The 27,457-nt window shown below is 41.6% G+C and overlaps 1 protein-coding gene across 1 annotated transcript in view; it reads right to left on the bottom strand.

Annotated features, from left to right (window-relative positions):
- SLC2A12 (solute carrier family 2 member 12) overlaps positions 1-22,330 on the bottom strand; it is a 30,390-nt gene extending 8,060 nt beyond the window's left edge. The window contains exons 1-2 of the mRNA XM_030945688.1: positions 22,099-22,330; positions 13,367-14,683 (exon numbers count right to left, since the gene is read on the bottom strand). Of these exons, the coding sequence (XP_030801548.1) occupies positions 13,367-14,683; positions 22,099-22,213 (1,432 nt within the window). The 5' untranslated portion in view covers positions 22,214-22,330. The remainder of the gene's footprint in view (positions 1-13,366; positions 14,684-22,098) is intronic.
- Positions 22,331-27,457: the final 5,127 nt, after the last annotated feature.

Raw genomic sequence — 27,457 nt, 5'->3', positions numbered from 1 at the left:
TTCCAATGTGAAAATTATCGGTCAGTTAAATCATTAAATGCTGGGTGTCAAACATTATTTCTCCATATGTGTGAAGAAAAGATCCATCCAGAACTATTGTTCACAATTGTAAAAATAATTCCTCAATAATTTTCTCGAAGTTTTCTAAACTACAGATAGGAATAAGGCCAACTGTGCATGCTGCATGGGCCTCTTCTTCTGCATTGTCTCTCAGCACTTGTTATTGACTGGAGATTATATGGTAGGAGGCAGGGTTACACACTGATTAAGTGGACTTTTTGTTTGAGCCAACATGGCCAAACTAATGAACTCTATACCTGGGCTGTAAGCAAAGAAACATCTCAAACTTCATGTGACATCTTCCTTCCTTACTTCCTTATTTCCTTACTTCCTTACTTTACTGCTATGCAGTAAATAAATTTTTTAAAGAGAAATTAACATACACCAGAGAAGCAGAAAAATCTGAGAATAACTGAGAAATACTGTGAGCTTGAGGGTGCTCAACATTCAAGTGAGATACATGAATGAAAAACGTCCTTGTTTTGACCTTTTCCTGCCAGGAGGTAGAAGCAAATTGGAAGCTGCTCAGCAGCTCTTATTACTGAAATATTGGATTCCCTTGGTATTAATTTGTTGCTTGGCATTTTTTTCCTGTACCTGCATTGTGTGAGATCAAATTCTTTATGGTGAGATTCAGAAAATGGCCATTGCAATACTTGAAAGAATTCAGGTTTCTGAGGTATAAACTCTGGAAAGCAATTAATTTGACTTACAGCTTAGGAGGGAAGTGGGCAGAAGTACTTTAGATTTTGAAAAGGAGGACTGGGTTGTTAACAAAACAAGGTCCAAGCAAAGATAAGGAAGATATGAAGTAACACAGACAGACCATCTAAGACTGTGTGTAACAAATGATCAGTACTAGAGAAGGATGCAAACAAGTCACTGTAAAGCTGCCATGAGATGGCAGGACTTAGCTAATGACTGGCTTTGCCAAGACCAGATTTTTATTCCAGGCTTATTAAACCCAACAGCTTTTTTATTTTCCTGGCTTCTGGCTTTTCTGGGTATTACCAGAAAGAGCCAGGTGGCTAACCACTTCCCACTAAAGGCCAGGTTCAGCAGTAGCTGATCTTGATTTCAAAGGGCACATTGTGCCATCAAAGGGGACGGCAGGAGCCTTCGGAGTGGGTGGTGGTGGTGAGGTGTGTGCCTGTGAGGACACTGGGACAGAGCTGGGCTTGGGGGACACATGTGCCGCTGTCACCCACCAGCACCATCCCCGGACAGCTCCAAGCGCCCACATAATGTAACTCTGGCAAAGGCTTTCACAGAAGATCCAGTGGAAGTCATCTGGGGGGCTGCCAAAAGTGAGGGATGATTAACCTGGACAAAGGAGAGTGTGGGAGGGAGTTGGTCCTTTTCCAGAGAAGATAAAGGAGATATGGAACACAAAAAGTGGACTTACACTCTGCCCCACAGTTTTGTGCAAGAGGACAAAGTAGATGATTGTGACTGACGTTAAAAATCTCTGACTTTACTTAACAAGAGACATCTTTCTCTCTGGCTCTGCTCCACAATATGAAACTGAAATGGCTGCTCAAAATTAATAACTGGCAAACATAGAGCAAATGTGCAGCTGTATTGCTTTGGAGAGTATGTAAGCTGCTAGCAGAGAGCCAGCCTGACAGGGTCAAGTCCTACCCCGTGTGTGCCCATCAAAAGGAGTGGAATTACTGTATTGCTGAGAGATGGGGAGTCAAGAGAAGCCTCAGCTAATCTTATGCCTCTGGCTGCATTCTGATCTCTGCAGATGAGGGCTATAAATATGTACTTTAATTCTATGCCTGCCAAGGTGCTTCTCTCCAAGCAGCAGATATTGGTTGCAAGACACCTGATGACACTGATGATCCAGAAGGAGCTGATGTGGTGTGTGGCAAATCGAATTCTTTTTCTTTTCTTCTGGTACACCACAATTCTGGTTCTAATGGTTAACCCTTTAGGCTGACTCCTTGGAGTAACATTATTAGGACAAGTGGGATTTAATCCTTTTATTCCCTGAGGCTGTATCAGAGTACATAAAAATTGTTGTCCACTGTCTGTGCTATTTGCATCACTATCTAATAGACAGGTTGAGCAACTCCCATGTGGTTTTTTAAGGAGCCTTGTGGTGGACCACTGAAATCACTTCCTCCTCCAGATTATGGTAGAGCAGTGGGAAGGGTTTGAGGGAAGGTTGTGATTCCAGAGCATTACCTCCAACATCTGTGCTCTGGGCCACTTGAGAAGGAGGGCAGTGAGATGCAATTCACATCAGATTTTCCTAGCAATCCTTCCTCCCTTAACCTTCTCAACACTGTAGGCCTTCATTTTAATGATTGTTTGTTTGTTTTACTATTCAAATTTTCATCTCCATGAACTCAAAAGAAATGCTATGGATCATATGGGCTTTCCTTTTAAATGTAAGGTGTTCAATATCTTCTTAAATCTGTTTTCAGTGGTCCTCAATTACTGTCCATTTTCATCTGGAAAAAATAGTCACAAATGAAATTTCTTAGAGGTGATTACTGGGCAAGAAGTGATAGATATATAAGGATCTAGAAATGGTATAATTCTCTTAGTTAATGTGATTTGTACACTATCTTGCCCAAGAAAAGTGCTCAGCAGAAAATCTATCAGTAGAATTGTCCTGCTTCAGCTGGTAGAGAGTCTATTTTCTTCCCTGTAGCTGGTACAGTGCTGTGTTTTGGATTTAGTATGAGAACAATGTTGATAACACACTGCTTTAGTTGCTGCTGAGTAGTGCTTTACCCTAAATCAAAGACTTTTCGGTTTCCTATGCCCAGTTTTCCCTTTCCAGTGAGCAGGCACCCAAGAAAGTGGGAGGGAGCATGGCCAAGACATAAAGTTGAAAGGAACTGGCCAAAGGAATATTCTATACTATATATAAAATATATATTCTATTCTAGAGCATTATGCCCAGATTATAAACTGGGAAGGGTTGGCTGGGAACCACTGATCACTGCTCAGGAAAAGTCTGGCCATCAGTCAGTAGGAGGTGAGCAATTGTGTTGTGCATCACTTGTTTATCTTGGTTTTTATTCCTCTCCCTCTCTGCCTCTTCCCTTTTCATCACAGTCATTGCTATTATTATTATAATCATTATTATAATTAGAATTATTCTTTTTGTTTGTTTATTTCAATTATTAAACTGCTCTTAACTCATGAGGTTTAACGTTTTTTTTTTTCCAATTCTCCTCCGTAGTGGGAAAGGGGCAGGGGAAAGATTGAGCCATCAGCTGTGAGGTACTTAGTTACCAGTTGGAATTAAAAAAGAAGAATGCATCATAGCCTTGCTATTGGCAGACATGGTAATAGTGTGTACCTCTTTTCAGGTACCCTAAGAAAAGTTGTTTTGAACTGATGTGTGAGATGACAATTCTGTTTGCAACTGGATATCACAGTCACCGTTTCTCTCATCCTTTGTTACGTAGACACTCAAATTCTCCATCAAGACAGAAACACGTGCAGAGTGGCAGGAAAAAAAAAGAGAGAAAGGAAAAATTTTAAAAAGCTTTCAAGGGAGAATATGCTTACTATAATAAAACACATACTGCCATCCAAAACAAGGCCTTTTAATTAAAACCTGAAATATGTATTCCTGTTTGTGGGTGTTTATTTGTTCAGAATATTGAATCCAGGATAATCCTTTGAGGCATTTGCAGAGGAATGACTGCAGAAGCCAGAAGCCCTAATTCATGAGGAAGTTCTGTGTGAATTAGTTCAGCTTATCACATATTTCTCTTCTACAAAGTATGCAGAGGAGAAATTACCCAGTTGGGTGGGATAAGTAAACCTGTTTTTCCAGTATCCAAGGGTTACTGGTGGTCCTTGAGGGGTTGCACAGCAGAAAAAACCTGTTGTGACACAGCAACTGGGGGCAATTTAGGCCTTTGCTCTTGAAAAACAGAGATTTTATTTGTGCACATGCCTCACAAAACATCTAGTAGAAAGGATAAGCAACATTTTGCAACAGTGACTTATTTAGTGAGAAGCCTGTAGTGATCCAGGCTGTTTTTTAAGTTCCTCACTGGAAATGGCTGCCCATGCTTTGCTTTGGTTGCTGCTGGAGGAAGACAGTGAGGAGGAAGGCGTGAAGGCTCTGGGTTTAACCATCACAAAGTGTCTTTTAGTTCTGTTTCCATAAGAGTTTTCTGCACTTAGAGTTGATTTTCCAAGGCAGCAGAAGCTGGGTGCCCTCCTGCATGCCCTTTCCCTTTGAGAAAATCTTCCTGGCTTTCCTCCCAGAGCTCAGTGCAGCACAGAACTTGGAAGCCATGGGAGAAACAGACTCCTGCCTCCATGCACCGACTTACCATGCTCTCTGTGCTTTGGCTGACAGTCTCACCTTCCTCAGCAGACCCAGTAAGTCATGTGATTGATTATACATTTCTACCTTTTCAGCATAACTATTTTCTCATACTTTATAATACCTGTTTTAGTTTCATGAACTTTACAGGTGAAATAAAATACTGACTTTGCACTTGAAGTCCTCCTGATGGTTTTAGTTTCTGCACAAAGCTGGCCCAAGATTAGCTTGCCTCTAAAAAATTCTTCCCTGGCACTCTTTCCTAAAGGAAACTGGATTTTATGAAGCTTGACAGATGACCTGCAAACATTTTACAGATTTCAGTATCACAATGGTCTTGTCTCCTAGAACATGGTTAAGGAAACCAATATGAGCTGAACTTTAAAACTGTGCATAATTTTAAGCACAGGCTCCATTTCTCTTAAGCAATACCTTTGTGTCAATGAGTTTACTAACACAGAACTATTACTAAAGAGGTATTCACACTACGCAGAGCACCAACCTCAGGATACTGACTCAAATCCCTCTTTAAGTGGAGCATAATATGCCAAACCACAGGAAGTCACCTACCTTTCCAACAGCAGATTGAACCACTGTCATTGCAGAGACACAGGAATAGTGGCTGAGCATGGTGTGGTCTCTCCCTCTTTTCACAGTAGCCAGGGCTCTGTCTCAGAAGGCAAAGCCTTGGGCCTGATCCACCAAGACTTTCCCTCATTAACATATTAGAGTTACAAACAGGAACATAAATGTCAGTGAAAATCATGTTTCTGATTTCAGGTGCATATCAATATACACTTTAAATTCAGTCTTGGGGTTGAAATATAATAGCATAATAAAACAATTAAGAAGCTCCCACTGACATTCGCATGTCTCTTTATCACAAAAGCAATTTTTCCTTCTTGCGACCTTATTGACACTTACAAAAGCCCCCCAAATTTGTAGGTTTTATCAAGTGAGACAAGACAAACCTATTCATCTTATATTTTAGAAAGCACCCTCTGCAATTTGAAATCCTAGAATTAATATCCAGCTATCCAAACAATATCTTAAATTGGCTTGCGCTTCCCTACTACTAATCAGCCTTTGAAAAGGCAAACCTATTCCTGGGATAGCTCAATGTGTTAACAAGAGGTTTCAGATAAACTTTATCTGGGGCAGGGAAATAGGGAGAAGTGGGCAATTTACAACCCTTGCTTTATTTTTCATTTTGGTTTGCCTTGTCTTTCTACTGCAGCTTGGTAGTACAGACACAGTGTGAAATAGAGGCCATGTGAGGCAGCATTTGAATAGCACAGGCATGATGAACTAGATTAGCACGTGGAGTGTCATATTCAAACCACATGGATGCATGCATTAAAAGACTATTCAGTACAAATAAACAGTGCTAGGAATCTTGTCATAAAACAAAGAATTCAAGATAAGTTTTTTTAATATCTGAAATAGGACTTTCTGTACTGTTTCTCAGTGAAACATGCATATTCCCAAGGTTTATTATCTTAATTAAATTCCAACATAGCATTTAAGCACTGGATTGGTTTTGAATAGTCGATTTAGTCCCTGCCACTATCCCATTTTCCAGAGTAAACCACAAAAAATCATAAAATTTATGCTTCTAATTTCTGTGAATTTTAAGGTCAGGCCACAGCTGCTGGGAAAATGTAGAAACTCAAAAATAAAACATTGTAAACAAATGTCACGCAAGGCAATGTTAAGCATGAATGTCTGTTAACATCAGATTCCTGTCCACTACAAATTAATATGACATGCTTTTAGAAGCCTGAAATACTGCTTTAATGTAGGAGATAGTGAGGTGAATTCTAGGTTTTGATCTGATTTTTTTACAGTGCAAAACCATTAAGCTTACAGTATTTCAAAACACAGGAACAGACAACTAAATCCATAGAAGGTTCAGAATTTTCACACTGACAGTTCTCATTCCCACAAGATTTTCCAGTTTCAGGTCAAGCATTTGGTGGCCAAGATTAGGCCCAAGAGCATTAAGGGGCAGGGAAAAAGCATCCTATGCAATATGTATTGTCAGGATGATCGGAGGTATAACCCCTGTGATTGAGTCCTTGGGCTGTACAGTGTCATGTGTCAAACCAGCTGTTCTGGGTTTTGTTACAGATGCATTTAGTGACTGAGGTGAAATACATGTAAAAGGTTCAGCCTTTAACTGTGTTAGTGAATCATGCTTTAACTCAGGTAGCCAGTTAATCTAACAATCACAAGACCAAAGGCAAAGGGACTATTTTGCCTCCAGTATAGTTCTCTGGGCCTTATGGCAGTGTTCCAGCTCTGGGTCTTGCCTTGATTAATCCAATAAAACACACAGAGACCACCACAAACCACTTAAGATTGTATAAGAAAGACAGTGATGGATTGAGGATGGATTTACTTCCTTCCTCACCTCTACACATTCCACTTTTCTTGTGAACTCTTCAGCTTTCTTCCAATCTCCTACATCTTTCTTGCCCGATCCTTCTTCCTTCTTCCCCACTTTCTCCAACACTGGTTTAAAGCTGCATTTAAATGACTCCAACAGCTCACAATGAGACGTAGAGGAAACAAGTGGGTTTTTACATGGGAATAGAATAGAATAGAATAGAATAGAATAGAATAGAATAGAATAGAATAGAATAGAATAGAATAGAATAGTTCAGTACAAAGGGACATACAATGGTCATCTAGTCCAACGGCATGACCACTTCAGGGCTTACCAAAAGTTAAAGCATACTACATGTGGAATGCTGTCTAATTTAGTTTCCTGGTCATCCTAAAGTTCCTTTAACAGCCAATAAGGAAGAGAGCATTGTGCCAAAGGAAAGGTCACAGATTTCACAGATTTCACAGAACATGCTGAGCTGGAAGAACCCAAAAGGATCATTGAATCCAACTTTTAAGTGAGTGGCCTGTACAGGGATTGAACAGGGGTTGAACCCACAACCTTGGTTTTATTCACACCATGCCCTAAGAGAGCAGGGGCCTGAAAGCCCCTCGTTGGTGGAGAAAATATCAGCCTTTGTTGATAATCTGAGGAATCTGGCTCCTGCATCAGTTGGATTCCCAAACACATTGAAACATCTGTTCCATTTTAGGTACAAATTATCTCAGTTTTAAAGTATTCATTCAAGCTGATATAAATTTAACTCAGATATACTCAATATGGCAAATCTGCCTAAGATTAAACTAGAAATGGACATCTATCATCCTAAACTACACTTTCATCAGTAAAAATTTGCTCTTAAGGTGTGCCCTCTCTAGGGACTTGTCTTTACCAACTTCTCTGCACAGGTTTTGCTCCTCCCAGGGCTGATGATCCACACAGAGAGCTCCCACAGCAGCAAGATGGTGCATCACAGTAAGGCTTGCTGGAGATCACAGTCCCTGCACCTTCTTGGGGAACCCAGCCTGGGGGCCACAAAGCCACAATCCTGGGTCTTTCATGTGGGAGGAATTTAACCAGTGTGAAACTAGTAAAACATGAAGGCAGGCTTGGTGGCCTGCCAGCCTTTCCTGCATTAGAACGCAGATAGTGACTGTAGTGACTTCAAGCCCCTGTTTTGTTCACCTGTGTTTATCCTCTCTTGTGCCTGTTCCAACAACTTTGAATCTGCCTGCTCTAAGTGCCTCTGCATCCACACAAGGAGAGAAGGGAGATGTTAGGGATCCCCAAATGCAGGAGGATCATTAGTTTGAGGTGGCTATGAGTGGCTGAGAGTCCATCAGAGAGCCATCCTGGGGGGAAGTTCTGTCCCCAAAACTGCAATGTCCTAATTTTGTGGGTCCTGTGCTCGCCCTCGCCTCCTACATGGTCTACAGACACGCCTTGTATCCACTGAAAGTCTGAACCTCACAGCCCTGGGCACTGGTGTGCTGCTCCCAGCAGTCAACTGGTCTCCTGTTTTATAGGTAATGTGATCACTTCAGGAGCTAAGAAGAAAGAGTGATAAGCATGTATTTTTTTTCCAGTTTTCCAATCAGAAATATTCACCTGGTGGTTGAGGCTAGCAGATGGCTGCAGAGGCCATAATATCCCAGCCTGAGAAGGCTTCCTGTGGATATTTAATTTCACTCTTTAACAGGTATTTAGCAATACCAAAGTACTGCCAACCCTACAAGCACCCACTCATGGGAGCTATGATTTAATGGGACGCAACAGTGACATGGAAAATCAGAGTTTGCAGTAAATTCTAAATCGCTCTTCCAAGACCTGGTTATATACTTGTTGACCATAAGTATATTAAAAATACATGGATAGGTAAATGTATTTCTTTATGCCAAACCCTGAAACCCAGGAAACACTTCTCCAGCTGCAGACACTGCCTTGCCTTGGATGTGTTGTGGCCACAGCAATCTGAGTGTAAAGAAGGCTCTAAGTGCTTGGGCCTGCAGATCTAAGTTGTTGCCTGATAGAGGAGTTTGTCTCCAAGAGAGGAGCTCTAGAGTTTATCCCTTGGCTCTGAAGAGCCACAAAAAACTGGCAGCTGCTCTAGGACATGAAGTAATAGAACATCTTTGTCCCAGGTTGGCAGAGACATAAGTACCTTTGGACTTTATACAGCTAAGTTTTGGAGTTTTGAGGATGATTCATGTCATGAAATTGCCCCTCAGTCTCACTTGTAGGTGTTTTTTGGATTTTCATCTGCATGCTCAGCATGAAATGCCATGAAGCCAGCAGAGCTGATGTGATTTGCTCCACCGGATTATCCCAAAGTTCATTGGCCAACTGCCCAAATGCTTTTGCAGTTACACAGAAATGTGTTTAAAGGACTCACAGAGGAAGAGCTCTCATGCAGGGCACCAATGCCATACATGCAGTTCAAATGCATACATTTGACATCCCTCTCTCATTAAAGGTGTTCCTCATTCCACATCAAAAAATCCCTGAGATGTTCCTGGATTCCCTTGAACTTCACTCCCACAATATGTGCAAAGAGGTACTGCCCAAGTCCTGTTTTGCTCACTTGCCTTTAATACGCAAGAACAAATTCAGACTGGGAAAACAGACACTCTGTTTGGTCCAGAATCAGTCTGCATTACTTGCTCCTCAGCCTAGGACTTCTTGGAGACACTCTGACTTCTTTTTGATAAAGAGCATTCCCTCTAGACTCCATTGCATCCTGCATACCTGTGTGTAGTGCTACTATATTTCTTCCAGCTACTTACTGATGAGATCATCTCAGTCAGGGGGATATGCAGGAAATATGGTGGGAAGTTGTCCCTAGTTAGTATTTGATCATAAATGGTGCAAAAGGAGATGGTCAAGGCAGAAAAGCAGATCTTTGGTAATGGGTGCAATCTGATGTCTGAATTTTGTTCATCGGGTCTGTGAGGAGAGCAGCAGACCTCTGGGCACCCACTCTCTTTCAGAGGGGCTATAGCTGCCCTACAGTTGCTAACCAAGAGAACTCTTTTGCATCTATCCAAACATAGGAATCCTATACTTACAGCCTTATTTTGGAAAATAAGTCTGACATCCCAGGAGCATAGCTTTCCTTGTTCTGGCATCCAAACATGTTGCACCACACACAGCAGTGAATGAAGGAAGCGACACCTCTTTATGAGAAAGGACCTCTAGTTTTTGCCCCTCCAATGGTTTGAACAGAGCAATTGGCAAATGAGATGCCCTGAAACAATTTCAGTTAATTCTGTGCCATTTAGTAAGTGCTCATGCATAGTCATAGCCCTGACTAGACTATTTCTGTGTGTCTTTTGCGTTAAATTAATTTCCAAGGTCACATTGAGTGATCACATTTTAGCTTGGGCGATGAATTGGTGATCTACCTCCACACCACACTCATCTCATCAGCCTGCACTCGCTGGCCCCTGTGAAAGGCATTTTTTCTGCCAGGCTCAGACTTCTCCTGTCCCTCCCCTGCCCACATACAGCAGGCTCCAACGCTTCTCTTCTCAAACATGTGCTGCAAACAACCAGGAGCCCCTCTCACACTCCTCACCCTTCACATGGCAGCTGGAAGTGGTTTCTTTAGGGCTCGGCAGGCATCATTTCTTCCTGAGAATGGCTGATCCTTGTTTGTCCTTTCTGACACACAGACAAAGGGCAACCCAAGACAAACAAGGGTGTCAAGCAAGCCCCCTTAGCTAATGACTGAATGCCTAGAAACATCTCTGCAAACACCCCAAGAGAAATGGCATGTGCTGTTCCGTGGTGTGATGCAACACTGATGTGTTGCATCTACAAAACTTCCTCATGATTGTGTGAAATTGAGTGTGAACAAGCACTTGAATTGCAGTTCATCAAACATAATTAAACTGAAACACAGCAGCAGAAATACCCCTCTTATCTTGTGTAAGGGCTGATAGTATAAATACAGAGCACCCCAGAATCAAAAAATTGACTAAGCAGATGCTTGCTAGTCTGTGAATTCTTTTGTAATGCAAAAATGACTTTTATCTCTCACGGTCTATTTTTGAATGCTCATCACTGTGCTGCCTGAGTGTTTTGATAAAAGGCAATAAATATATTTAGCATAAGCTTAGTTCATTTAAAAAATCAATCTACTTTATGTAATTTGGCAACAAAACAAAAATCATTTATAAATGTCTGCTACACTAATCTGGAATTGTAATTCTCTTTGATGAGCATAAAACAAATAAATAAAAAGGGTAAAATAAAGGTACAAAGTAGTTAAAAAGAAGATGATAGAGCTCAGATTGTGTGATCTGTCCTGTGAAGAGTGTGTCATCTCCTAATGGCCTTATGTAAAAAGTCTCCTTTATCCCCAGAGAACATAGCGCATCACGGACTCAAAATAAAGTGGGTGAATTTATTCCAGAAATGGCCTTGTGGTGTGGAAGGAAAGGAGCAAGATCCTCTCTACTCTTCATCCAAAAGATGCCAATTTGATCTACAAAGACGTCCTCAACCCCACCTTCACCTTAGCCAGCCATTGCATGGAGGCAGGCATTGCATGGAGCATGAGAGTTTCCCACTGAAAACACAGTGGGGCAGGTGTCACAGTGCTTTTGTCCCCAGGAGCCTCAGGCACAGCCTGGACACAGCAGCCAGCCAGTGCAGCCTCAATGCCTCCTTCCCACTGACAAGCAGGCAATGGAGAACAGTCTGGTCCAGACCACAGGCCAGATTTAGAGACGAATAACATGTTAAAACTATTTACTTTACATAAGCAGAAGGGCTCATTTATTTTCTTTTCACTAAGAAAGGTTCACTGGGAGTAAGAAAGCTAGGCTTTGAAAACACATTCAGAGATTAGGGCTCCAAACAGGAGATGTTGTAGGCTGTACATGAGACACAAATTATAACCTTGCATCCCAATCCAGACTATTCAAGCATGATAGATCCTTTGAAGATTCCAACAATCTCTTGGTTCTCTAACTCTTGCATTTGTTATACTTTTTAACTGAAATTTTAACTGAACAGTGTACTTTCAAAGGCAGGAAAATGTCTTGAAAGGACTTAGCTGCAATTTGAAATGCCTGCATCTCTGCTAGATCTGGCCTTCACTTGCTAGGCAAACGCATCTGTCAGTATGAATTGCCTCACAGTGGCGTTATACATGATTTCTCCATGATGGAGCTGAGAGGGTGTCTGTTCTTTCCCATTTTCTGTTTGAAAGCATTTGAGCTCTCAAGTCAAGAAAGAGGTCAAAAAAAAAGCACTGGCCTCAGAGACTTCTCAGACCAGCCTGGAAAACACATCAGTTTTTGCAGCCCTCAAGAAAATAGACACGGTTCTCATTAACTGTACATTAGGCCAACTCAAATGACTAAGAACCCATTTACAGCCAGGTCACCGGGAAAGCAGATTTCAGCAGGATGCCAAGACTGAACATGTGACCCCACTCTAAGGGTCATTAAATATATGTTTGAAACGCCCAAACAAAAGTTCAAGTAACATTTTCTTTTCAGGGTTTCATCCCTGTTTTTGAACCTATGTCACAGAAAGCAGAATCCAGCCCCAAGACAATCTTCAAGGGAAGGAATACTGCTGTAATAACACAGTCAAGCTTGCAACCCTGGCAATGAATGCTTATCTCACACTGCTCTCCCTGTGAGCAATGTTTAAAATAAATAAATACTGCAGGGGAGTTGTTGTTAGCACAATTGCTGGGTTGTATCCTTGTGGCAAGCTTTTTATCATAATAGTACAGAAGAGTACAGTTTGTTTGCAATGCAAGGTTGAGGCAGAGTGCAAGAGCACATAAAGTCTGTTAATAAATAACGGGCTGGGCATGTGGGTTTTGCAAAGTGACTTAAAAAGTCAAACCCTTCAAAGTACAACATTATGCAATTGCTATTGAAACAAAACAAAAGAAAACAGAGAGACTTCATTTCTAGTCCCTTGGAATGACATGCTCTCCTCAGGAGAGAGCGGGACCCATGCAAGTGTGATGGCAGATGTGGCAGCACAGTGTCAGCTGTACAGGAACACACCTTTGCATCCTCCCACTTGTGCTGTTCCACCCAAGCAGTGGCAATGGTACTATGGCTTGCTCATGAATTATGGTACCTTGAATGTGTTTTCCATATCTGAAGACTATTAGAGTCAGAGGAACAGATCTTCAGCAGGACTCAGGTTGGTATTTTGTGGATTTGATGATGTCATGCCATACAGAGGTCCAGAGCATATCATTACCTTGAGTTTAGGAGCTAGCAGCAGCAAATGCCTACATCTTAACCTTCCCAGTGTAAGGACACAATAGACTAGAAAGAGGAAAGATAGCTGGGGGCTCCATACTTTTGCTGTACAAAGCTAACAGCAGGTCTTGACTGAAGAGAGAACAGTTAATTACAGTGAACAGAAGGGAGATCAGGTCATTGGCCTTAAGGGGCAGGACCTCTTCCTATAAAGTACATGCCAGGCCTACCAGAATGGTATGTGACAATACCAGTGCATACTGGCAGACAACACTGCTTTGCCCAACTTAGGAACTGCCTAATGCCAAACCGGGCATGTCATCCCAGCACTTAATAATGAAAGTTACAAACAGTTAGAAAAAATTAAACACTTACTTGGTCCAAGACCTATGGAAAATGCAGCAACATAGACAAGCAGGCTGGCCAGTGAGAGCCATTTCAGGACAACAGGAACCTCCCCACTTTCCACGTGAGACCCTGTTGTGCTTTTGCCTCCTGCCAGGGCAGTCCTGTTCAGTTCTCCTGTGCTGGCAACATCTGGGCTTTGTACATCAAATGACAATATTTCTGTTGAAGCCATGCTAGCAAAGAGGTCCTTGAGACTCCCATTGGTGACAGTGAAGTTTCCTGGTCTCTGGAGAGAGAAATCCTCTGGAGACTGGCTTCTGCAGACCTCGGTTAAATTCACATGTATGTTACGGTTCACTAAGCCCATAGTGACCAATGATATTGCCATAACAGAAGAGCCAATACACAGAAAAGTTTTACTTCCAACTTGATCCACAAAAAATGTGGCTGGGACTGTGCTGACCACTTTAACCACTCCAACTCCAGTGGAAGCCAAGCTGGCAGCTTCATTGCTCTGGAACCCAACTGACTTCAAAACAGTTGATGCATAAAATAAAATGTTGGGTTGCCCAGTTGTTTGCACAAAAAACACTAGAGTGAGTCCTACCAGCATTCGGGCCCTCATGTTGTTTTTTGAGCGAAACAGGTCCAAGAAACTATACTGATGTTCATCTTTGAGGGAAGATTTAATCACCGTGAGCTCTTTAGCAGCATCTGATGTTTCCCATAGCCTCTCCAGTACTTTTCTTGCCGCTTCATCATCATTTTTCATCACAAGAAACCGAGGGCTTGGAGGAAGGAAATACATGGCAACAGCCTGCAAAGCACCCAATGGAATCACCAGGCCAAACATGTACTTCCAGCCATGAGACATGCTGGCAAATGCATAATTTGAAATATAGGCAAAGAGAATGCCTATCACAATCATGAGTTCATTTAATGACACAAGGAGGCCTCTTCTGTGCTGTGGGGCAATCTCAGCGATATACACACATGTGGCAATTGATGATAGTGAGATGGAAATACCTATGGCAATCCGGCCCACAATGAGTACCTCGTATGATTCATAGGGCAGCAGAATCAGACTCCCCAGCACAAGTAAAGAAGATGCAATAATAATAGCAAGTCTCCTTCCAAATCTGTCTATAAGAAATCCACCAGTAAGGGATGCAAATAAGGCCCCAAAAAGCAGGGAACTTACAATGACTTCCTGCTCTTTGCAAGAGAGTGTTAAAATGGTGCTCATCTGAAGAAGAGCTCCAGAGATAAGGCCTAACTCATAGCCCATCAGAAGTCCACTTATGGCAGCAATGGCAGAAGATAGAAAGGTGAATGTTCCACAACCTGAAATAAGAGGATAAAATAAAAAACCTTGAAAGAGTGATTTCTGCAACATTCTGACAATTAATAATAACTTTGTTTGATCTACCAGTTTAAAAAAAACTCTCTGTAACTTTTACGCAAAGCAGTTAGGTACAATACACATCCAGCAGCAGTGGCGACATAAAAGCTTTTTACGTAAAAAGCTATTTCTGAAAAGAAAAAAAAAGTAATGAATATAAAATCTTTAGTTTTAATGCCTTTGTGTCCCTTATCTTTCTGATCAAAAGTCAATAAGGTTTTGATCAGGTTCTAAATAATTAAACCTTCTGCTTCAGAATATTACCGCAAAAACAAATGGTGAGAAAGCAATTTTTGCCTTGAGATTTTTCAGTGTTTTTCCTAAACTGAGAAAGTCTCATCCACCCAAATAGAGTACCATGAGCAAGGAAAGCATAAATTTCTTAGCCAAATTTCTTCAACTTTGATTCAAATAAGTAACAAGTTTTCCCTCACCACTTATTATTTCCTTTGTTTCACCTGAGGACAACATGAAGGCTGCTGGCACCATTGTTTTTATTTTGCCAAATTGGAGACTTATCCAGTGAGCATCAGGCTGATGCAGGTACCTGGAATATTCTAGGGAAACTGATCTTTGAGGTAAACTTATGAACTTTCTGGGCTTTGCTTACATCTAAACTCAGATTCTTTGGAATATCTTGATCAAATATTTTGCATCGCTTTCGACGGCCATAATGTCAGGAACAAGAAACAGATGATGAAAACAACGCAGATCATATGCCCTTGAATCTCCACTTTAAAACAAACTCATCTTATACAATTGTGATTCATTGTTTATTGTTACAAGATAGATTTGACTGATCATATTCTACTAACTGTGAAGCCTTTTGCACCCTAAACCTTGAGGAATATATCAATTTGTTATTGTTGGTCTTGTTCTTCCTCCCAGCATGATTTTCCTCGCATCATGATGTTGGCTGCCTCACAACTAGGAAAAGAGTAAATCAACTTCTGATTTTGCAATTAGTTAGAGAGATGGGACGTGTCAGAGGAGAGGTGGTTTTTGCAGCATAACAGAGTCCGTATTTAGTTAATTCTCCTGGAACAAATGGTATATGGTCTAATTGGAAATGATACACAGAGTTTGTTTATTTTTAGTTCATTTTTCTAAGGCATTAAGGCTCTTTGATCACACTGACTGCTCAGAGTTCGTTGCCAATAATTTTGAGCACATTGGTGAGGATCAGCCCTATTTGATAGAGGATATTACATTTCAAAAGCAAATCTTGAATAGAGAGAAGGAGAGCAGCCCTAGCAGTACATCTGCACTGCTAAAGTAAAGAGTCCCAGAGCCCAGGCCCAGACCCTGGCATGTGGCCACATACCCTACTAAATTGCTGGCAGGATCCCTGGCACATTTGCAGCCCAAGCCACCTTCTGTTCTTCTAACAACTCCCAGAAGCAAACAATTCCACCACCCCACCCTGCAGCTACTCCATAGGCAGACGGGTTATTATGGAGGGTAGCACAGCACAACTGTGAATATAAGCAATGCCTTGGGGGTCAGGGGAGATATGTAAGCTCATTAAGTTTATTAAGTATCACCTATTAGCTCTCCTAACTTTGAGCCAAACAGCAGCAGCCCTGAGATACTGCGGGCACCAAATGCACAACTCACTCTGCTGCTGAGCTGGTGTGGCTGGCAAACCAGAGATAGATAAGAGACAGGGGAGAAGCACATGGTTTTGTCTTGATGGGCTATAAGGACACAGGGGGAATGGGATTATTTTGAAAAGTCTTTCAGAAGTGGGGGGCGGGTGGTAGATTTATTTGGAATGGAGATGGGACATGAAGAAAATAACAGAAACAAATATGCAAAATGCTCCAGTGATGGAACAATTTTTTATATTGTTGTTGTCCAGATCTGTTAATATTTCTAAAGTTTTTTCTTCTTTTATATCTGCAGTATCTGAGACCATTTCACTGATTTTAAATACAAGCATGGGTTAGGTCCTGCTGTATTTCCTTCACCCATTGAACAGTACTTCAGTACTGCTGACTACAGCTAAGCTGCTTTGTGCTGCATCCTGCAATGCACACATGCGGTATTTGTTTTATCATTGCAAAACATAATTTCTCCTTCCCATTTATACTCTTGAGTTGCTTACTTGCTGCATATTATTGTATCTGCAGAATATACCCTTCCAGTGAATCCTGGCTGGAAATCTGGGCTGATAACAACACAGTGAGTGTTGAGCTGAAGGAATGAGCATATCAGAAACTAAGCTGCTAATCTGATTGCAGTGCTCTGCCCAAACTACTGTTCAGTGCTGATGTTTGTGCTTTCTTGAATACCCCTTGAATATTTTACATCATTGAGCCAAATATATTTAATGTAGGATTTTACCTCAATTTATATATTATGGACTAGAGAGCATTGTGTTCATCCAGTCTGACACTCACAAACAGCACAACATGATCCTTCAGACGCACTTCAATTATGTTTTATCTGAACCGGGTGATTTAAAACATTCAGCTTTGATTTAAAAATGGCTAGTGATTGAAAACTAATGACTTTAAGTCATAGGTCATCCCAATGGTTAATTGCTTTCACTGTAAGCTATCTGTAAATTATTTCTAGACCTAATTTCTGTAACTTGGCTTCCAGCCATCAGATCCCATTCTCCATGTCCCCACACTTAACTGTGTTCACTGAGTATAGACTTATAGCCTGTCGTTGGGTCATCTCACAGACATCTCCTTTTTTAGCTACTTACCCTGTGAGGCTTTACAAGTTCGCCAATTCCTTAAGTATTCAAACCTCTGTTCTCTGAACTTTTTCAGACCACCAACTTCTTCAGTAAATTGTGATCTGGACCCAGTGTTCCTGCAGTGATTACACAGGGCCAAAGAGAAACCTGACATTAATTTTTCCACTCCTAGTGGACACTTCCCTCTCTATCTGTCCAAGGATTCTCACGGACATATAGAGAAGCTTATCTTCTGGTTATCATTCAGGAAAACCTACTTCTTTTCTGACTGGATTCTTTCCAAGGCACTGCCTTGTCTTTAAATATGGCCTGCCTTGTTTTATGCTAATGAGGAATGCAAATCACTTTACATTTGTCTGTATTAGGGTTCAACTTACCTAACTGTGAAATATCTACATCATCTCTAGATTTGTCTTGTAACCACTTGAGAATAGGCACTTCTAGACATCTGAATTAGGGCGGATGCCTACTTCCCTCCATTGCCTATAAAAGGAAACCGTGTGGCTTGCTCAGATGCAGATGTCTAAAGTTAGCGTAGAGGAACCCCAGACGGCACATTCACTTGCAGTCAGCAGGCCAAGGCATCCAAATTGCATTCAGCCAGTGACATGTCCCATTTATTGATCACCCATCACCTTTATCACCCTGTTAAATAATCTGTTATTATTTTCTTCCAAAAATCTAAGAACAGTAAGTAACAGAGGGGCAAAAACTGAGTTTAAGACTCTCCAGCAGAAACACAGCAGCATGGACAGTGTACTCTGTTGATACTTTGAAGTCCGTGTCCTGCATAGTTCTTAATTCTTAAAATGTTGGGAGTGTAATTTTTGTATGGTTTCAGTTTCTGAATGAGAGTGTCATGTCAAATATCTTGATAAAGTCCACCACCAGCACTGTTCTTTACAATCCAAACTGTGCTCACATCAGCCTGTGGTCCTTAGATCAGAGAAACTGAGATGGTTATTTATTTTTCGTCTGAGAGTCTGTACAAGCTGGATGTAGAGCTTGGACACCTGGGAATTGATAGGGAAGCATTCAAGCCCATATATTTACTGCATCTCCAAGTAGAGCAACTTGATCAATGTCTTCATGTTTGTTTTTTTTTTTTTACTGGGTCAGCTGGTATCCTTCTTCATGTGTCCAGTGACACATCCCACAGTTGTACAGAAATAGTGGAGGGCTGTAACTAGAGCACCCCTGAATGAAAAGCAGATCCTGACGTGATGCAGAGGGAGATACATTGTCCTCCTGCATTAGCAGCAACAAAGTCAGTAGTTAACTTGGTATCTCTTGTCCCTCACAGGCACTATTCCACTGAAAAACATTGTTATATCACCATGAGCTTTTGTTTTAACTGGTGTACCCAAAACTTGCCTGCTCACCATTGCCTGCTGAGTTAAACCTTGAAATCTCTGCTCAGTTTCCCTTCATGACCTTCCTCTAGGCAAAATTCCCTCTGACTTCAGCATATGTTTTGCTTTAACATTTCCAGATAAAAAATGTTCCAGTAGTTGTACTCACAATCCTTTTAAGTCTCACTTTGAATGATGCTGCTGGCAGTTCTTAGGCATTCCTTTTTTTTTTTACAAAAAGCTTCTTTATATATTTATACATATATTTCTCCTATTTTTATGAGATGCCAACAGAGCATATGGCAGTGTACAGCCCAGGGGAATAAAATATTTTAATGATAGCTACCAGAGAATTTTCTCCTGTCTGCCACTAACACCATGGCTAATGAGTGTGTGGCTGGTATGTGACAAGTGATTGGAAAGTCTATTCTCTAGTTTCCCATGTAAACAAAGTGGTTTCTTACAACTGTTGTTCAAGTCAAAAAGCAGCCCAGCTTGGCAAACAAACCTATCTTTAAGAACTTTTGTTGGAAGTGTTTATGCTTGGTTCCTGAAAAGGAGACCAACAGCAGTTGTAGTACAGCAGCACAGTGTGCTGGCCATGAGGCTGGATGGGGCCAAGTACTAAGGGTGCGCCCCTTTACTCACTTTCAAGCACATATTTGGGAAAATACATTCATTTCAAAGGCAGAGGATTTGGTCTGTGCACGTATCTTATGGGCATTATGGATAAATGATCAGTGCCAGGTTAGATCTGCAAGCAGGCTGATTTGGGAAACAGCACTCTTCACCTACCTAATGGGAGGGAGAGATATGGGAAAGGAGCCCTTTCCTGCTCAGTTTGGCAGTACCAAGCTCCATGTTAGTCCAGACACTGAGATTTCTGTGATGTAGTTTTTCATTGCTTTCTCCCAAGAGATCATTCAGGGTGCATATAGAAAACTACTAGGAGGAGGATAGGGAGATTACTTTATGTAACCTGTGCAAATATATCTATTTTGATAGGAGGGGACTCGACAATCTCTTCCACCATGATACTTTCTTCTGTTTACTTTGATTTAATCTGAGATGAGAAACATCTCTGTTTGGAAGGGAAGGAAAGTATTTTCCCGTCATGAAAGTTCTTTAAATCCCTACAATTTCTTTGACTTATTTAGACCTTTGGAAAGTGAATTCAAGTTCTGTCAACCATTGGTTAATAAGCACAGGTTAGAAAACCCTAATGAGTTGAATGCATTGCCTAGATATAAATCCACAGCATGGAACATCTTTTTTTTTTTCAATATAATGATATCTACTTTTACCTACAATAAATTTTAAAACTACAGCATCTGGATTTGAAAATTTTAAGCTGTCTCTAGTAACATATTTGTTTTCCACCTGAGTGTTGTCTGACATACAAAAAGTGTGTCGTTCAAGGCATATAGTATTGAAATTTCCCAAATTGTCATTAAACAGTATTTTGCTGAAGTGTATAACCTCAGGATCATTTTTTTCTTTTTAGGATAAATGTTTGATGGCATGTATAGGGAATTGCTGCATAATTAAATAATGGGTTTGCTTCTCATAAAAGGTAATTTTCCCATTTTCATGTTATCATGATCTTTGCTGTGCTGCCACAGTCACTTTGTCTATCTCATCCAGTTGTTGGGTATAAAGAGATATATGTTACTCTGTTGCTCTATTCCAACACCTGAGGGTTCTTTAGATCCAGTAGCTGCTCAGTAGGTGCATTTCTCCTATTACCTAGAATATATCTGACCTACCAAAAATAGTGTCAGGGCCATGTGGGATCACAATCTTTTGACAAATGGGAATCCTCCCACCCAAGTGTGAAAGGCAAACCCAAAACAAATACTTTGTAAATTGAACTAAAAGAGAAGGTCGAAGGAAACAAATGTTCCACTAATCTAAACTCCTCCAGTGGTGGGAAGCACTGAATACTTTGTACAGTATAAGCCATAATGTACTTTGTAAACAATATTCAAATGTCATGAACAAAAGCTCCCTGACAATGATGGAAAGACAGGGAATGCAGATCCCAGACAGATCCACCATGGCCATGTCCTCTCTTACTGCTCTGCTATGTAATTTCATTATGTCAACAGGCAGCCTATCCCCTCATTACATGAAATGGCATTTGGGTTTTGTTTCGTTTGTTTCTAGTAAGAATCAACAAGTTCTTTTAATTTCTATGTAATTACATATTCCCCAGGTTACTGCTTTAATTTTTGAGGGTAAGGACAGATATGCAATTTGCACATACTCTTCTAACCTTAACCAATGTGCTGCAGAAACTTTGCTACCTGTTTATTACTATCCTATAACCATCTGCACTGCTCTCCTCAGTCCCAAAGGCAATGTTAAATGTGTCTGCACACCTACTGACTTTCTCTTCTTGGCTAACCTCTGATTCCAGTATCAGGAAACATTGCTTGACAGATCACTATTACACTCCAACAAAGCATTTGTGCCTATGGTTTCTGAATATTCCTGCATTAATCAGTTCATTCAGCTCGAAGTGAACTGGGACATCTCCTTGGGACATTGTCATTTCTGGCTTATGACCATGCTGTCCTGTTTGGGTACAGCTTATAATAAGGCATAATAAGCCTTGTGGCTGAGAAATATCATGATTGTGGGGCATTATTCCCTTCATCTTATCATCTGGGAAAGTGTTTGAAAATGCAAAACCATGCTGCAACTGAAAAAACTGGCTGGGTAGGACAGCAAAGATGAAGAGCTGTGAAATGCAGTTTCTGCACTTAAAACTTATTGCAGAATAAATGTTACAGCTAATTTTTGAGGGTGTCAGCACAGAAATCCTGTTTCTTCCTGAAATGCTATGGGAGTAAAAACAGGAGGGAGACCCTGTCCCCCCACCCTGAGCTGTTCTCCTGCATGGACAGGTGCAGTGCTTGCCTGGACTCCCTCCACTCACTCCGGTGAAAGGGCTGAACTGCCCCCGAGTGTGCAAGGACCAAATCACTGTTGTCAGAGGGCAGCAGGTTCTCCTATCTTTCAGATGGCTGATCTTCATAAAAGAAAATTATTTACACAACAGAGTGCACCTACACGAGCAGAGGGACCAAGGCCTTTTAGGGAAAGTATCACGCATTCAAAATTAATTCAAAATTCAAGCTGGCAGTCCCCGTCCTTACTCCTATGTTCCCCTCTTGCACTTTTAGAAACTGAGAAGGCACGTCCCGAGAGTCCCTGAGCTTTGTGGGGCCGAGCATTAGCGATGCGGGCAGCTGCAGCTGCCACAGCTGGCACTCAGCTCCTGCCTCCTTACCTGCTGCAGCCGGCAGCCGGCAGCGGCTGCAGCCCCGGCCGCGCTCCTCATCCTCCCCTGCTCCCATCGCCTGGCTCTGCTGGCTGAAGTCCTCCGTGCTCTGCCCAGGTGCCATCACTGCCCCTTCGCACCTTGGGCGGGAGCACTTCACAGCGCCGCGCTCCTTCCCCGGCCGGCCCGGAAAGGGCAGGTTGTTTTCCTCATGGCAACAAGTTCCCGAAGCTGGCTGAAACCAAATGCAAACCACAAAGTGGCTCGTGAACAACTTTGTTGCTATTTCAGAAGGCTTTGCCCTTTGCGGTGACACAGGCTGTTGCTATTCTGGGGAGCCTATTGCAGGCGAGGGGAGGGCCGTCTGTCGGAAGCATTGCTTTTGCCTTTAACAAATAGTTGAGACATCAGACGTCTATCCATGCACAGCTCCATGCACATTCCTTACCCATTCACTTACAGGGTCTCTCTCTCTCTTCCCTGTCCCTCTTTTCCTTCTCTCCCTGTGTTCATAAGCACAGGTTTTTAGCAGAGAAGGCACACTGAAGGGGAGGGTTCGAAGTGTGTGTTCTGTCAGCTAAAGTTAGGGCACTGGGCATACACACACGGCATCGCTGCATTCTTGTAACTTATAAGCAAATTATGGTGAGAAGTAGTGGAGAGGAAAACAACCATGGCAGCTCTTTGCAGCCTGTGACAGTAGGAACCAGGACTTTACATGGCAAAGATGCATGTGGTATTTTACAAGCAAATGCAGGGCGAGCCACTCTCTTTTCCATGACAATTATTTGAGTCAAAGACTTGTTTTTGATCGCTGCTGGGAGTCACTCCATTCTTACTTGCTTCTGTGGCAGCAGTGGCCAGGGACTGGATGGCAGCAGGAGGGAAAGTTTGCGCTGGGTGCAGGTGAGCTGCCTATAGAGGCTGCCTGTCCTGCTCTGTCCCAGTCCTGGGAGAGCCTCCAAGTGCTCCCAGCAGACCTGCTGCCTCCATCGGGCAAGTTGTCCAAGTTACCCCCAGTGGGAATCACTGTTGTATAATCTGGCAGCGCTGCAGGCTTCTTGTTTGTGCTCTCTGATTGCTTGCTTGCTTGTTTGTTTTTGTTGTAATACACTAATGCCTGCAGATAGCATGGGAGGAAAAGGTAGACATAGAAACTCAGCAGCTTAGCAGTATTTCCAGACAGAGGAATTCCTAAACATTTGAATTCCTAAACATTTTTTCCTTGTGTAGAGCAGGCATAATAAGCCCTTTATCAATGTTTGCTTAACAAGAAAAATGTGATGAAAGACATTTTAACTGCTCCATCTGACAGCTGCCTCACTGTCAGCTGCAGAAACTGGACTGCCAGGGATGCCACGGGGACATTGCTTCCATTAGGGAGTTTGGGCTTTGGCAGTGCCTTTTACATGTAGTTACACGAGTCAGCCTAACTGCTCTCACATGTTACATACTTTCCTTGTAAAATGTCCATCTGTCAGTCCTTACAGGACGCTGGTGGTGCTGTTAACATTTCTTAACACATCCACAGAGGTGTTGTTTCTTCATGGTTTATGTGCAAAAAGTAATGTTAACTTTTAAAGAAATTATTTGTATATTTTGGAAAAAAAAAGAGAGAGAGGCTGTTTAGGCTGGGGAAGGAAAGGAAATGTTTTCACAGATCAAACTCAGCTGTGATAAGATTCCTCTGTGATAATGTGGTGTGTAATGGAACTCCTCTAACAACCCACACCTCATATAACCCACAGCTCAGGTCAGTGCAAGCTCTCTGGAAACTCAGCTGACTCCATAGGTGCCGAGCTGTTCCCACATCCCAAGTGCCTCCACATGTGATGGTCCTGGAGGTGTCAGAGAATGCCAGAGGTGCCTGTGGCAACTTGACAGGGAGGAAAGAAGAGATGCAATGCAACTGTTCAAAAACCTCCTAAACTAAATGCTGTCTTCCAACTAAATATATTGATTTTACACAGATGCTGGCACATATAGACTTTAGGAGGGTTTAAAAACTTGTCAGGAACTGCACCTTCCCCTGAACAAGAAGCATATTACCCTCAGGAATAAGTAATAAAAGCACTGCATTACATTGAGTTCTCAAATCTTAGGATGAATAGATTTTACGAAATGAATGTTAAGTGAATACAATAGTGAATTTCTTTTTTTGTTTAATAGCAACAAAAAGGTATTTTAGACAAACAGTATGATTTCTTTTAACTGTGTTTGCACCTAGAGTTCAGTCCCCTCAAAAGCCAGAGCCTACAACTATCTTAAATATTTACCTCCTTGCTTACTAAGAAATCCAATCAAATAATCCATTTTTCCTTTCTAGTTCTGCCTTTATATTATGGTACTTATGCCAGCTGCAGCATAGCAATGGTTTAACTTTGCCCCCTGGGGTAATCTCAGAAGGTATGTACCTAGCTTGCACAGAGGATAAAGCAGCCAGTAGACACAGTACAAACCATAATGGCCAAAGAAAATATGAAGGAACACACCCTTATTCTGAGGGCTTGTGTTTGGGCTGCCCAAAGGACAGTGCACCCTTGCCATGCTGAGCTGTGGGTGCTGCTGAAGTGCCAGGAAGGTCCCTGGGCTTTGACCTGCTCCCTCAGGTATATCCTCTGCCTGTAAAAATTGTGTCAGTGTAATATGGTATTTGGAAAAAAATGTTCCCAGTAAGTGGAAATATGAATATTTTAGCCTGAGATCTGCTGTTTGCATGGTGTTGTTATGAGGGATGGGCTGCAGTGTCATCAGTTTCAGCTGATAGTGAAAAGCCACAGCTCAGCCAGTGTGAGGATGTCTTATCACAACTGTGGCAAAAATCTGAGGCGTTGATGTTATTGGTGTTTACTGGTGCTAACTGGGAACCCAGAAAATGAAGGACCTGTAAAAAAGCTGGTGCAGCCAGCTGTTCATTGGTGCAGCCAATGAAAGCAAACAGAGAGAGAAGACAAACAGCCTGTGCTGGTTCTGCAGTCAAGCCAGTTGTAGAGGGATAGTGCGAAATGCAGTGACAGAAGCCCTTGCTGGTGGCCACAGGGTCCTGGTCCCCAACCCCTCTGCTTCCCACTGGAAATAAACAGCCAAGCAAGCAAGAAAAACTCTGGTACAACAGACAGGACTGGGATAAGGAGGAAGAAAAAGAAGTGTGCTTTGATGCTTTTCAGTTCTTCATTGTTTGCCTGTTACTGCCTTGCTTGTGCACAATGCTCCAAACAATGGCTTGGCTGGGCTCTGTGCCAGGAGCAAGGTGTCCCTCGGATCAGGGGCAGGAGCCTGCCAGGGTGGCAGGCTAGGACAGGACTGCACCTGCTCTGCCCCTCTCATGGCTACCCAGGAAGGGAACCAGAGAGCAGGGAGAAATGCTGCCAGAAGGCAACCCATCCAAAATGCTGAGATGGGCAACAGATGAATGATGCTCTGAAGAGTAGGAGCCCTGGCTTCATAGCTGTGCTGTGGGAGGCTGGGCAGAAGGTCACACCCTTCAGGAGCGGGAAACGAGTGGGAAAGATTTAAAAGCCGAAAGGAGGAGAGGGTCAGGAGGCAGGCAAGGGGTATGAGTGCAACACTCTCATAGGATTCCCCTGTTGGTTTTATCCATGTGCAGTTGGCAAAAAAATCACCTTTTCTGCTATCTTCTCAGTTCCTTGCTTTCAAAATCAGACAAACACTTTAGGACTAGAAATATGATTAGGCTAGAAAAAGAAGATAAGATAGTCACATTCAATTGCTGAATACTTTGTCTAGAAAATCTGTGAGGTTGATGTGGGGATTTCTTCTAAAATCTCCAGTTGTGGTTTGTATTTGTATTTCTGGTGATTTAATAACTCAAATTTGGGACTGTGGAGAGACAGGGAAGTTGGTGATAAGCCAATAGAAATTAATTAAGAGTTGAAGAGTTTTCTGAATCAGTTTTCATAGACCACTTTTATCAGAGTTGGGGTAAAGAAGGTCACCTTATTTCTCTGTAGATTTCATGATTCTTAAAAAGAAGATAGTGGAATTAGTTTATTTTTAAAATGTAGAAACAAAGCTTTTCAGCAAACTATGGAGAGCATTTTCTTGACATATCAGCTTAAGTTACTTTGCCTTCATCTTTAATTGTTGTGATTTGTTCTCAGAACAAATAGTTTACCATTTGCAGAACATGTTCATGAGATGGCTGGCTTGGAACAGCAGGAGGAAGGCTGGGAAGATGAAAGAATGGAAGTGACATGGAGAGGAGACAAGGAAGAAAGACCATATTCCTTATTAAAAAAAAGAAAAAAAGAGTACCAATCTAGAAAAGCATGAGTAGCCTTTACCATTAGTGTTCACACATTGATACCCATATACAAGGAGAAAAATATGCCAAAATTCCAGTTACTGAGCAATGAGAGCTGGATGACAAAAACTGAGAGCTGCTTCAAGAAAGTGAAATGATCCATCCTTCAGGAACTTTGAATATAAAGATAGTTGTTATTACTGTTGTGTAGCAAAATAACTACAATTCATCAGTCAGTTTTGCAAAGATGCTTTTTATAAATGTAAGGTATATTTCATTAACACAATGTTTAGGCTATGCCATTTGTGTGATCTTGCAATTGAATAAAGTGCAGATACCTCAATAAATGGATAATACTTAGTAAGTAAATAAATAATATAGTCTGATGTCATATAGAAAATTCTTGACAACTGAGAACACAAGTTTTTTTCACTCTAAGTCCTGTGGTTTCTTACTTAGTCATACTCTTTCTGTTATGTTCTTACTCACACTCAGAGGCAATGATTTATACCAATATATTTTTATCTGGTTTTAAAAAACTCAATCATAGACATATTCCAGAGCTCATCACACTTCACGACTCCCTCCAGGGTCCCACTGACTCATGGCACAAATATTTAATCTTTTGGTCTTCTGTTAGTACTTCTTTAAAAGTACTCTTTAGAAGTACAGTGTGGCCTTGGTCAGCAACTCCGAGAATTATGTTTTGGCAGAAACTTGAAATCAAACTGAAGGTAAGAACTGAAGACTGGAAAATACAATACAAATAGAATTGAGATGAGAAAAAATAAAATATAAATTTTAGCTCAGGTTTCCACATTCATGGCTGTGTAGCCTTTCCAACAAGTAAAAAGAAAAATCTTTTAGCTTCTGAGTAATCCAAAGGGGTCACTTGTACTTTGTTGCTGAATAACATGTCCACTGTTTGCCATCACACACTGTTCTTTCCTGTTTGCTTCAGATATTTTATATTTACCTTTTCTTTTTTAACAAATCATAGAAACAGCGAACAGCGGCCTTCGCATTGGAAAGAAAATTGTCCATCTGAAATAAAACTGGGAGGCAGTGCACATCCCAGTGCAAGGACTGAGCCCAGAGAAGCCA

Source organism: Camarhynchus parvulus, chromosome 3 (genome assembly GCF_901933205.1).
Source record: "Camarhynchus parvulus chromosome 3, STF_HiC, whole genome shotgun sequence".
In the NCBI taxonomy this organism is placed as follows: domain Eukaryota; kingdom Metazoa; phylum Chordata; class Aves; order Passeriformes; family Thraupidae; genus Camarhynchus; species Camarhynchus parvulus.
Note: the sequence above shows the minus strand (reverse complement) of the source record. Positions and strands in the feature narration are given on the sequence as shown.